This window comes from Delphinus delphis, chromosome 10 (genome assembly GCF_949987515.2).
Source record: "Delphinus delphis chromosome 10, mDelDel1.2, whole genome shotgun sequence".
Classification (NCBI taxonomy): domain Eukaryota; kingdom Metazoa; phylum Chordata; class Mammalia; order Artiodactyla; family Delphinidae; genus Delphinus; species Delphinus delphis.
Genome location: NC_082692.2, coordinates 62,963,373 through 62,976,754, shown reverse-complemented (window position 1 = coordinate 62,976,754; position 13,382 = coordinate 62,963,373). Strand labels below are relative to the sequence as shown.

The 13,382-nt window shown below is 45.5% G+C and overlaps 1 protein-coding gene across 1 annotated transcript; it reads right to left on the bottom strand.

Moving 5' to 3' along the window:
* Positions 1 to 1,468: 1,468 nt before the first annotated feature.
* On the bottom strand, positions 1,469 to 3,214 carry CCRL2 (C-C motif chemokine receptor like 2). Its single transcript, XM_060021415.1, has 2 exons — positions 3,096 to 3,214; positions 1,469 to 2,536 (listed from the first exon to the last, which is right to left on the bottom strand). The coding sequence occupies exon 2, from the start codon at positions 2,522 to 2,524 to the stop codon at positions 1,478 to 1,480; it is 1,047 nt and encodes a 348-aa protein (XP_059877398.1). The 5' UTR covers positions 2,525 to 2,536; positions 3,096 to 3,214; the 3' UTR covers positions 1,469 to 1,477.
* Between the last annotated feature and the right edge of the window lie 10,168 nt (positions 3,215 to 13,382).

The window sequence follows — 13,382 nt, the reverse complement described above, 5'->3', positions numbered from 1 at the left end:
AGATATCTCTGTCCCTTCTCCTTCTCCTCTTTTCATATCTGCTGGGGTACTTTCAGCTGAGGTCTTGCTCTTGACTTGTCATGGTGTTTTTATTGGCTATTTAATGTCATTCAGGGTGAGCCCTGTCTTACTCAGCTAAGGCTGTCACAACAAAATACCACAGACTGGGTGGCTTAAATAGCAGAAATTTATTTCTCACAGTACTCGAGGCTGGGAAGTCCAAGATCAAGGTGCCGGCATGGTGGGGTTTCTGGTGCAGGCTCTCTTCCTGGCTTGCAGATGGCTGCCTTCTTGCTGTGTCCTCACATGGTGCAGAGAGCACGCAAGTTCTCTGGTGTCTCTTCTTATAAGGCACTAATCCCATCCTGAGGACTCCGCCTCATCTAAACCTAATTACCTCCCGAAGGTCCCATTTCCAAATACCATCTCACTGGGGCTTGGGCTTCAACATATGAATGTTTTGTGGGACACAGCTCATCCATAGCACCCGGTGAGGACACGGAAGAGCCAGTGACTGGTACAGACTGTGCTCCCTACAGGGTCTCCCCCAGGTGCCACCTCCTCCTCCTCCCGCCTCAGTGATGGAGGTGAGAGATTGTGGTCCACAGGCATCCTGTATTCATCTGTCACCTCTCCTTGGGATATGTAACAGAAAATGGGCACTGGATCGCCCCAGGCAAACTCTTCTTGTGATGTTTTGTAGTCACAGGCGGTGAGGCCTGAGGTGTACGTTACACTGAAAAGGACAAAACATGCCTTGTGTTAAACATTTCTAGACATGATCGTACGTTTGCTATTGTTAGATAGCAGAGAGTGCTAGAAACCTTGGGAGGCTCAGAGGTTGGGGGTATCTGGGGGCCTCAGGGGTATCTGGGGGCTTCGGGGGGTGTGGTGATTAGCCAAGAAAACCCAGAGAACTTTCCACAGAGCAAGTCCCTTTTCCTCCTTTTACCCAGAGCCTCCAGCTAGCCATCTCTTTCAATTACCTGAAAGAAACTGTGCCTGATAAATTACTTTTGTGTGAATGGGTTGTTCTAATTTGGAATGTGGTCCGGTTGGTTTTAAAAGTGCAGATTTGCTTTATGTGTCTTCTTGCCTGAATTTTAGAAGTTCGGCATGTGCTGGACAAGGCATAGGTTCTGGAGTGAATGGCACCGGGTTTGTGTCCCAGCCTTGCCACGCTCTAGCTGTGTGATCTCAGACAAATTTCTGAGCCTCAGTTTCCTCCCCCAGAGAAATGGGACTAATTCCACCTACACCACGAGCAGTCAGTGAGGCACGGAGGAGCTCACGTTTGTCAAGAACCTAGCACAGCGCCTGAGACAAATTCAGCGCTTGGTGAATGTTTGTTCACCTCCCCCTTTTCTTCCTGGAGCCTATTTTATGTACAAATGTGTAAAAACTATTGCACAAAACAATGCAATGAGGGAAAAATTATTGTTTATTTATCCCGCCTTTGGTAGGAGCTAGTTTACATTTAAGTGGAAAGGTGATATTCTTCCCTTGATGTGCCTTGGGCAGGTTCCTCAGTGGGTGGAGGTGCGGTGTCACTGCACAGATGGCAGAGTTGGCAGAGGTGTTTCCTAAATGCCTTGTTGAGAAACACGTAGAGGAGAGGGTTGATGCAGCAGTGGGTGGTGGCGATGATTTTCATGATCTGGACACTTCTGTTCAGGTTGTAACTACTCTCACAGCCATGCAGGGAGAAGTGTTCGTTGAAAGCAGACAGGAAAAGCGCAATATTGTAGGGTCCCCACATCAGAAGGAAAACAACCATTATGGTGAAAACAAGCTTGAAAAGGTCACAGTTCCTCGCCCCACACTTTAGTGTTTTCCTCATTCGCACGTAGCAAAATACGAAAAAAAACAGTGGCAAAAGAAATCCCAAAATGTTCATCTTTAAGGTCAGAAAATGCTTCCAGAATGTCTCATCAGCTGGTAGGAAGTGAGGTCTGGTAAAGAAGCACTTGTATTTCTGGCTTTCCATCTGAGGTTTGTAAAAAGCAAGTTCAGGCAAAGTGACCAGAATGGCTGTGACCCACGCCAGAGCACTTGTGAAGATGTTGCCAGCCACCATCCTGCAGGCCGAGAAAAGCCTTCTCATGCGGAAAAACTCCTGGTACCTTTGCACAGTCAGAAGGACATTGAAAAATGCCTCACTGTACAGGCCTATGGAGTAGAGTGCCACGACAATTTTACACGGGGGGTCACCAAGAACCCCCTCACGTGAGGCCGTGTAAGCCCAGAACGGCAGGGTGGGCAAGAAACACAAGTTAGAAATTGCCAAGTTGAGGAAATAGATATTTTCCACTTGCTTGAGTCCTTTGTATTTTACCAGGATAAGCACAACCAAGATATTGTCCAGGAGGCCAGCCGTGAACACCATGGTGTAGAGGTAAGGCACCAGCTGGGCTGAGAGAATCTTGGGCTCGTATGGGGTGCATGGTTCTATTTCGTTGTTACTCAGATTGTCTTCTATGAGGACATCATAATCATCCTCTGGTGCTGACGTGTAATTAGCCATCTTCAGGCTGCCCTGTGGAGAAATGAAAGATGATTTTCCCTTCATACAGCTGTGTGGTCCTAGAGGAAACGGCACACAGGACTAGAGGATAAATAAATACTTGCCCTTTTCTGGTGTCTGATTTTAGCCAGAGCAGGTCTACAACTCAGAAGACTGAAAATAAACATTTCTTTAACACGCCCTATATCCTGAGAGCAGCTGCTATGATTCATCCTTTCATTAAGCACTCAGGTGTTTAGTAGTATGCGAGCTACCACAGGCAGACAAAAGTAAGCATTACCCTTCTTCATATAACTTCGTTCTCTTGGTAGAAACGAGACTTGCCTACCTGAAGCCATGTAGGAAAAAACACAATTAAAGAGAACCAAGTACCGGGGTTTAGCGTCACAAAATTGGTGTCAGTCGCAATTTCTGTGCATTTAAAAAGTTTGCTCACCCCCCGTAACAGCTTCCTGTGACAGGCGGAGAGGTCTGAGTTCTTCTCTTGAAGGATATAAATAAATGTTTGCAAAAGCGAAACCACCCTAAGCATCAACATGGACATAACTGGTTAAATACATCGAAGACTTACCACTGACCGAGTTCCTAGGCGGGGAGGGTATGGCCTCCTGACCTACCATCCGAGTTGCTGTGGGAACCGTCTGGGCCAGTTAAAAGCTGGCTTCCTTCAGAACAGCTGGCCCCTGACCCTTAGGGTCAAGAGAAACCACTGTTTATCCCCCTGGTGGCTGTGTTCCGCCAGTCACACATCTCAGGGACTAACCAAAATAAAGCAACTTGAAAGCTCCCCCAGACCCCCAGAGAGTTTCTTAAGCTGCAAAGAGAAACTGGGAAGTTGTTTTCTCCTGCTGCTTCCACCCCCACCCCGTACCCCGCCTTTGATTTCCCTGTGGCCATCCTGCTGGCTGCCCTAGATAAGGGAACTAAGTTACTGCTGCTTCTCAGTGATACTGAGGGAGGGATAGCAAAGTGCTCTGACGTGTAACTGAGCAGGTGGTGGCTTGCAGCAGAGGAGAGAAGTGTCACATACGATGACTGTGCGTCCAGGCCCAGGGGCCTGAGGCTCCCATGTAGCATTTCATCAGCATTAGCATATGGGGCTTCAAGAACTTGCAGTGAGAACCACTGCTTTGGTTTTCATTGTCCCTTTTGAGAGACGCTGTGTGCTTTGGCTGAGGAATGGGGCCCCAGTAGGGTCTGCTCTGGGGACAGTGGAAGCTACAGAGTGATGTCAGTTGGGAAGGGGGTGGTGCAGAGACAGAGCCTCAGTACCAGTGCCTGGGGGAAATTGATGTGAGGGAACCAAGGAGTTAGGCAAGATGTTAGGAGCTGACCCTGCTCCTAGAAGGAGGGCCCAGCACAGGAAAATTCCATGGTGAGGATGCAGAGGCTCCATCAAGTCACGTGCAGAGAATGTGAGGGGAACAAGTTCAACCCCCGTTTGAGGCTAGGGTGGGGTGACGTTTAAGGCCAGAGAGAAAGGAAGCTGAGAGTCCAGATTTAGAGTGGTGGGAGGAGGGTGTAGGGAGGAGGAAGGGGATGGGGGCGGTTTGGAAGAAAGATGAACTGAGAAAAAGAACTTGAAATAACTGGAAAATCTGTATGAACTTCTCCTGGATCAACTCTTTGTATCTGTGATGGACCTAATTTGAGGACCAGTCTTACATGTTGGCTTAGCGTGCATTTCGCTGGTTAAACGACATGTGTTAATGCCAAAGATATGTTTGAGGTGGTAGTCGGTGCAGAATGTGGACCTGCCAAAATAGAAATAGAACTGAGGAAACTATTAAGGGAAAGGAAAAATAAACATTAAAAGGGCCTGGACAAATATGTGATCGAGCATTAAATTTAACTCAGAGGGAAACTCATGATGTTCCTCCGTATGGAGGGGTTGGGAGGGGTTGGGAGGGGTTGGTGCTGGTGGGAACCTGGCTGTGAATGTTTCCCAGCAGGTCTTCCCCCACCGCCCGGCAGTATGGCTTCTGTGAGTGAGTGAGGGCCACCGTGCCCTGCTCCTCCTCCAGGCTCAGCCCCCTGTGGCTGGGCTATCTGTAGCCACACCAGTACCCCCAGAACTTTGACGGAGTAAGTGATGGTGGCTCGTGGTGCTTTATTGCCTGATACTCACTGGTCAGTCCCAGGCAGGGGACTGAGGGTCAAGTCAAACTTTGAAACTTGAAAAACCCTGTGAACATACACACTGCATTATACGGTCAAGCGGAGGAAAATGGCAGCAAGCAGGCGCCTCATCCGTGTCACAGAACCATGTGAAATTTGAAGTTCCCTAAGGAAGGCACTGTTTGGTAACTTCAGGATCACCCTAACTTCCTGATATTTGTATGGCCTTCACTTTCTGAATTATTTTATTTTGGCTTGATTCCCAGCATTCTGCTTATCCACACCCAGACCATGGGATTCTTTTTTTTTTTTAATTGAGATATAATTGACAAATAACATTGTGTAAGTTTAAGGTGTACCGTATTGATTTGATACATTTATATTGCAATATGATTGCCATGATAGTGTTAGCTAACAAAATTATCAACTTTTCTGGTGGTGGGAAAAATTAAGGTCTCTTCTCTTAGCAATTTTAATGTTTATGATACAGTTTTGTTGTCTATAATCACTGTACTGTGTATTAGGTCTCTAAGACTGTGGGATTCTTGGAAATTCTAAATTGGTAGGTAGGAATGGTTTAAAGGTCTGAAGTTGAGGCAAGAGGAAAGTTTTATTTACCATTCTAATATCTGGAACTGTAATAGGGTCATCATTATTGGTGAAACTTCACCACATGCTGTGGCTTTGGCATGTAGCTCACAAACCTTACCTTTGAGTCTCTGAGTTCCTCTTTATTACTATAATTAAATCCCAGTTTAAAAAAAATTAAAGTATAGTTGATTTGCAATATTATATTAGTTTCAGGAATATAACATAGTGATTCAGTATTCTTATAGATTACACTCCATTTAAAGTTATTACAAAATAATGGCTATATTTTCCTGTGCTGTACAATATATCCTTGTTGCTTGTTTATTTTATATATAATAGTTTGTATCTTTTAATCCTTTACCCCTATCTTGCCCTTTCTCCCCTTTCCTCTCCCCACTGGTAACCACTAGTTTGTTCTCTACATCCGTGAGTACCTTTCTATTTTGTTATATTCATTTGTTTGTTTTATTTTTTAGATTCCACATATAAGTGATATAGTATTTGTGATAGGATATAGTATTTGTCTTTCTCTGACTTATTTCACTAAGCGTAGTACTCTCTAGGTCTATCCATGTTGTTGCAAATTGCAAAATTTCATTTATTTTTATGGTTAATACTCCATTGTATGTGTACACACCACATCTCCTTTATCCATTCATCTGTTTATGGACACTTAGGTTGCTTCCATATCTTAGCTAATGTAAATAATGCTGCTATGAACATTGGAGGGCATATATCTTTTCATGTTAGTGGTTTCATTTTGTTCTGATATATACCTAGGAGTGTAATTGCTGGGTCATATGAAGTTTTATTTTTTTGAAGAACCTCCATACTCTTTTCCACAGTGGTTGTACCAATTTACATTCCCACCAACAGTGTAGGAGGGTTCCCTTTTCTCCACAGCCTCACCAACTTTAGTTTTTTGTGGTCTTTTTGATGATAGCCATTCTGACAGGTGTGAGGTGATGATAATTTTATTGTGGTTTTGATTTGCATTTCTCTGATGACTAATGATGTTGAGCAGTGTTTCATGTGCCTGTTGGCCACCTGTATGTCTTCTTTGGAAAAATGTCTGTTCAAGTTCAATCCCAGTTTCAGTCTAGGAAACTGTCATGTTATAACTCTCATTCCCCCATACATGTAGATCACGCATTTATTCAATTCATTTATTCAACAAATGTTTGTAAAGTGCCTAGCATGTGCCCAGCACTGTTCCAGGTGCTGGGGACACATCAGTAGGCAAACATCCTGACCTTCATGGGACTTACATTACAGACAAAAAGAAAATAAGTAAGTAAATTGTAGGGTAGTAGGAGAGAAGTTCTGTGGAGAAAAGCAAAGCAGGGAAGGAGACTAGGAAGGACCAGGGTGGTTTGGGGGTTCACATTTTATGTAGGATAGTCAGAGAAAGCTGTGCTGACAAGATGAGCTCTGACAAGATGAAGCAGCAGATGATTAGGTCCAATAATTTACACTCATTATCTCATTTTTTTCTTGTTTCTAAGTTCTTACATTAGGGAGGTTGGAAAACACACTGGGTGATGACTTTATTAATAATTTTACAGGAGATGCAGAAATATTCTTCATGTTACATTGGCCCTCAGTAAAAAAAACAAGCAAAGGATGCGGTGCACCTGTTAGTAATTTATTGCCTTTCAGCTCCTAACCCATCCTTCCTTGCCTTGCTTTGTAATCCTTGAGCTGAGCCCTATAAGCATTTCTCCTTTGCCAGCTGATGTAGAAGGCTCTGAGAATCACAGGAAGAGGCAGGGGCTTCTCATTCTGTTACAGAATTTTGTTATTGTTTGTTTGTTTTTGCTCCTTGGGATGACCTGACAGTGCTGTGTGGAGACCGAGTGGTGCCCACCCTCTTGTGGGTCTCACTGCAGGCAATTTCCTGCTCACCAGCCCCCAAGGGCCTCACCTTGACAAACTTCCTGACCATCCAGTGGGTTGCAGTCACCCTCTGTAACAGGTCTGAATCTCAGCCTTGGGAGGGAGGGCCTCTTCCACGTGTGTTCCTTCTCGGGTGCTCTGCCTCAGTCTAGGGGCCTCTTCCTACCTCTGCTTCCTACTCCCTTAGACAGTTAATCCCCTTTGACTAATTAATAATTCTTTGTAGTAAATGCTCTTTGGTCAAATTACTGGTATGATACCTGTCTTTTGACTGGATGCTGATTGATAGATACAACATTAAATTAGTTGAGCGAAGGGATGGGAGGGTGCTAGGATGCTGAATGCTAGCGTGATGACATTTTCAGAGGTCTAACTTGTTATTGAGAAATGGGTATTCAGAACTTTAGAATTACAATAATTTATCTATCCCTTAAAATGGCTTCATCAAATATCAGTGTTCTCAGATTATCTATCTGTCTAACTAATTTTTATTAGCAAATATTACAGAAAATCAGGTAAGTATAGGAAAAAAAATCTATGATAATCCCAAATAGCAGCTATTATAATTTTTAAATAGCACTACTTTTTTTTTAACATCTTTATTGAAGTATAATTGCTTTACAATGGTGTGTTAGTTTTTGCTGTGTAACAAAGTGAATCAGCTATACGTATACATATATCCCCATATCTCCTCCCTCGTGCGTCTCCCTCCTACCCTCCCTATCCCACCACCCCCTCCGCCGATGTGGTCACAAAGCACCGAGCTGATCTCCCTGAATAGCACTGCTTCTTAATGGAAAGTGTGTAAAACCTACTCTTAGAAAACAATTTTCCTCTGGATTCGTTGTTTGGTACTGAGCAGTAGATTGAAGGGGCCTATACCTACATGTTATAATTTTAGGGATTCTGAGAATGTCTCATCCTGCCCCCACATTTTCTCCCACATCTTGGCTAAGCCTAAAATGTCACCTTAGTGCCTAGTCCTCTCAATACCTGGGCTACCTGGGAGGGCAGCGAGGGGGAAATGATACTTCCAAAAAACAATTGTATTGATGACCAACCCTGAAATATAGATTTTATATGTACTTGCTGGAAGAAAAATAGTTAACTATATCCTTAAAAACCCTTTCTCATTTCATGTCCGGTTTATTCTGCTTTGTGCTGAAAGGTGTAAAAAAAAAAGTGGGGGTGGACTTCACTCAAGTAGGTTTGAGAAATAGGTGGACTGAAAATATAAAGCAAGTTTCTTTACTACAGTGCTTCTCAGAACTCTTCAAGTGCTAGTAAGCATTAGGATCCTAGAGAAAGTATGCAGCATTTCCCAAAATTGTTTGATCATGGAATCCCCTTTTAATTCTTACGCAGTTACTTATGGACCAAGGACTCTGCAGGCTGTATTTTGAGAAATGTTGCCTCAGACATACAAATATTGCTGTGTTGTGTGGCGGCCATGGGAATGAGCATAACTGACTGAGGATCCCAGCTTCCTCACTCTGAAATGCATCCTTGCATCCGTGCTGAGGCCATGCCGGCCACGGGCTGCTCCCAGTCAGTGGCCCTGTTAGGGGCACTGGGACAGGCCCATTCCTGGGAGATGGACTGGTGCTTCTCCCTAACCTCACTTCCTCCTTCTCTCCTTCCCTTGTGGTCAGACCTGCATTGTGATCTGGCAGCTTTCCCAGCTTCTCCCACCTCCCTTTGCAAGCTCTCTCAGAGACGTTTCCTCTAATACATTTCTTTTATGCCACGTCCCATCTTAGCGTCTATATTTTGAAGAACTTGTGCTAACACAGCCTTTGAAGGGAGACATCAGTCTCTAGAGAGTCTTGAGTCCTTTGCTTACTGGAGAATGATACGTTCAGCAGCATCTTAATACTTCTCTCATCTTCTTAACCACCGTCTACCTGTGGTCTGCTGGGGTCAGTCTTTTTGGAACACGTAAGACCACTTGATGTCATCGTGCCCCCATCCCCACCATCTTCAGTCAGTGCCTCAGGTCAGGTACCTTCTCAATTTCTCATTGCCATTCTCCTTTGTGCCTTCTCTGCCCTCACCTCACCTCACCTCCTAATGTTCCTACCATCTGTTGTCCCTTGAGGATGCTCCTTCTCTGTCTTACCCGCCTCACCCTTGGGGATCAGAAGGTGACGTCCCTGGCCCCAGGTGACCACTTGGTGACCATTACTCCTATAAGATCTAATAGGTACGTATATAAGAGACTACTGTGGTCTCCAGCCACTACCCGCTACTCCACCTCATCATTACCACTGTCTGCCTGATTGCCCCCTTCTTTTATTAAGACTAGTGTACATGGATAAGGAGCTTCTCTTCACCCCAGTTTTCTCCATCATCCTGGTGACTTAATTGCCCATGTTGACCCCCATGCAGGGCCCCGGGCTTTCAGCTCATTTACTCAGCCTCACTGGCCTTCAGTTTCACTCCACTATCGTCCACACTCATGGTCAGATTTCAGGTTTGTTAAGTTGATCCACCACTGGACTTTCACAATAAAATCGCTCACTCTTCTGATCACAACGTCTACCCCTTTGGTCTCCCTCACTCCATTCGCTCCTTCTGTAACTGTCGTCATTCTTCATCAAGCCCTCCAGCCTCTGCCTCTCAGCCCCTCCTGTGGTTGCATCCCCCTAGTCTAGCTGAAATCTAATAGTCTATCACATAGTCATTCTCTGGTCAGTACCCTGAGCTCCCTTGACCACCAGCCTTAGATCAATCCATCAATCTGCTACTCCCTGCCATTCTTTCTTTGAGAATGTATTTCTGAGAATAGCTGGTTAAAACCACGTAGCCATGAAGACAAGATCCATCACTCATTTATGGTCTCCCATCTCAGCTGGCTTCCAGAGATTTTTCTAGTTTCCCTCGTAACTCTTCTGAATATCTCAAATTGTCACTTTCTCTCATTTTCCATTGGCTACTTTGAGCAATTTAAAACTCTTCCCATCTCTTCAAATGCCCATTCCCATCACCTACATTTATGCTCAGGAGAGGAGCTCACCTTCTACAGTTTTCAAACTCTCACCTCCCTGGTCCCCAGCTTCAAATTCTCCATTCTTCCTCTTCCACGGACAGAGTTACTCCTCTTATATTGAAGGCTGGCGTCTCCTCCTGCACTCTGGATCTCATTCTGTCTAACCTCCGTTAGTTGTTTCCATGTTTTGCTTTAGCTACAGCCTCTCTCTCTCTATTGGATTCTCCAAAATTTTAAAATGCTCAGGTATCTCCCTTAAATAAAGACTGTAAATCCACCCTTAACCTCACACATTGCTCTAACTACTTACTCTACCTCTTCCCAGGCAGCCTTCATTAGTTGTCCAGCTGCTTCACATTGTTTACTCCCTACTGAGTCCCCTCCGGCCTGGCTTCTGTCCCCACCGTTCCCCTGAGATTGGTCTCCCAGGGTCACCAGCAACATCGTGTGGTGAAATGTAATCAGTTGCTCTGCTGAGTTGGGGCAAATGCCCCATAAACGAGGTGTCCAGTATCTCCCTGCCGCCCAACTGTAAACACCAACCCCACCAACAGAATTCTGAAGTCAGCATACAAGCACAGCTACATCTAGGGCTGCCCAAGTTGAAGCAGTGCTTACCCCTATAGAATCTCAAGAACATTAGTGTGGGGCTTTCTAGTAAAGATGGTGGAGTGAAGTAGGGTCAAGGACTCTTCCTTCTCCACTGCCTTGTAAAATGACTGAAAAATAGTTTCAACAAAAATTCTAAAAATTTGCCAGTAGCGACTGAACAAGAAATAGGGTCCAATCGTGTACCACAACTTTGAAATGTGGTACCTTTGAATTGTACCTAAACCTAATCCTACTACAGATATGGTACTGAAGAAGGAAGGGAGATCGTTAAGTCCTGAGAATTATTTCAGTATTCTTCAATTAGGGGACAGGGGGACTCAGAGGGTGAGTATGTATCCCTAGGAAAAGAGAGGGGAAACACCTACTGAGTAAAAGCCCCCATATTCCAGAAGGGTTTCTAGGACCTTTCATCCTCTAAGACAGTGTGCTGAGTTAGGGCAATAAGACAGATTCTGTTAGAGTGGAGTATACCTTTGTATACACTGAGTGGGTTCTGGTAATAATATTTTGTTCCTTTTTTAGGATTTTGATTCCTTATAAAAATACTTTTAATCAAATCATGATTTAATCAACCCTTTCAGAGTTCTAATCCTGTAGTTGTTAGGCCTGCCAGCTGTCACTCACGGTGGTCCATTTACTTGTGTGTTTTGTAGTCTCAGTGTGAGTTCATCTTTATCGGGGATTATTTTCTCTGCAGCAGCTTTTTCGTGACCTGAAGTGGGAACACTCCCTTCCGGAGGAGTTTTGCATTTGTTTCAGCCAGGAGCACTAAGATATCAATGGCCTGAGATGAGCTTTCCTGGCCTGTTTTGGGGTCTCCCATTTTGAGGGTATTGTAAAATTGAACCTCAGATTTTCATGAAGTGCAGGTTTTGGATTCTCAGAGATTTTCCCCCTCCCACGTAGAGCCTAGGCAAAAACAGGTAAGCTTACTTATTGTCATCTGCCTCTGGGCAAATTTCTTCTGGTCCACCTTTTCCCAAGCGCTTGCTTTTTGTCAGGACTTCTCAGTTCCAGATGCCCATCTCACGTAGCCTAAGGCCTTATTGTCTGCCCACAGGTTGGAGTTACACCTAGTGGCCTTTTTATGTGTGCGGCCTTTGATTTGTCTCCATGAAGACGGTGATCAGAATAAGTATCCACTGAGTAGTGTTTCAGTGCGTATTTGTTGAAAAACATCATTCATTTATTCATTTCCCATGTATTTAGTGTCGACTGTCTCATAAATCTTCCTTTTGCTCTTCAGTATCTACTCTCTGCTTTCCTCCACCTTGATTTACGTCCAGGGAGCCTTATCTTGTAATAGCAGACTCCTCTGTCCTCTGAGTTTCAGTTGCGTTTGGCCGATGGGGAGTTTTAGGCAGGAGATTGGAAAGTGAGGTCAAGGGATTTAGCTCCCTGGATCCTTCCTGGTGGGTCTCAGGGGTCACTTTCCCGGCGGGGCTGATGTGTCTCTTGACCTGTGAGCAGCTTTTGTCAGACAGAAGCCCCTGCCCCCTCCTTTGCCCTGTGCTCCTTGCTCCTAGCAGCAGGAATGGCGGCCTGCTCTCACTAGCATCAGGTACTGCACTATGTCCTGTGGTTTCCCCATGCCCTGTCTAAATCTTTGTAAAGAGTCCTTTTACCAAACTTTCCTCAGCTGCCCTATTTGCGTGTGCCATTTGTTTGCTGCCAGGACCCCGCAGGACACATCTCCCAAGTGCCAGGAACTTTACCAGGTCCCTGGAGAAAATGGCGAGCAAAGTAGACCCCTTTTCTGCCCTCGTGGCATTGACTTTCCGGAGCGAGATGGTCAGGTGCATACCTGTTTATAATTCAGGGAGTCATGTGCTGTACTGGGGGAGAACACAGGAGCTGTGGGAGCTGTCAGCAGGGGCACCTGGCCCAGCCGGAGGGACCAGGCAGGGTTTCCCGGGGTGGGAGTCTTCTAAGCCCAAATTCTGAATGGGAGTTAGCCAGACGAGGCGTGCATAGGCCTCTTCCCCTCTCCTCCCTTTTCCTCCTAGTGTCTTTTGTTTCAGGTCCTTGAGGGACCATCTACTTGGATGTCAGAGATGGAGCAAGGGAAGGGAAAGTAACACAATTCAGGGTAGAGACATTTTATTACTTACTGGCATCTGTGATTGAGTTTCTGTGGAAGGGAAAGTTGAAACCAAGAATCAGACTACCTTAGATTGCGTTCCTGGTAATCCAGAGCCCTCAGGGGCGGAGGTCTTGTTGGGGCAGCTTCCAGGAGGCACGCGTGTAAGGGAGTGAGCGAGGCAGGACCGGGCAGAGGGAGGAGCCACCACGATGTGAGTACAGCACACACCTCAGCACAATGTGAGGTCTCACCCGATCCTGTGTGGAGCTCCGGGGTGGTCTTTGAGCGCCATCCCACAGTGAGAGAAGGGCCCCGGCCTCTGCAGTCCCACTTCAGCCAGTCATCGGCCTCAGCCACCCCATGGGCAGGTAGGTCCTGGTGGCTGAGGGTGGTTCCCAGTGAGGGGGGCAGCAGCCCTGTCCCCAGGACTGAAGTGGGCATCTGGGCAGAGCGCTGCACAGGCTGAGTGTTCTGGTTTCCCGCACATTTCATTTACCCTGAATGACAAGAAATGGAAACTGAAATTTTCAACACCACCATGTGTCGTAAGACCGTGAAACCCATGTGTA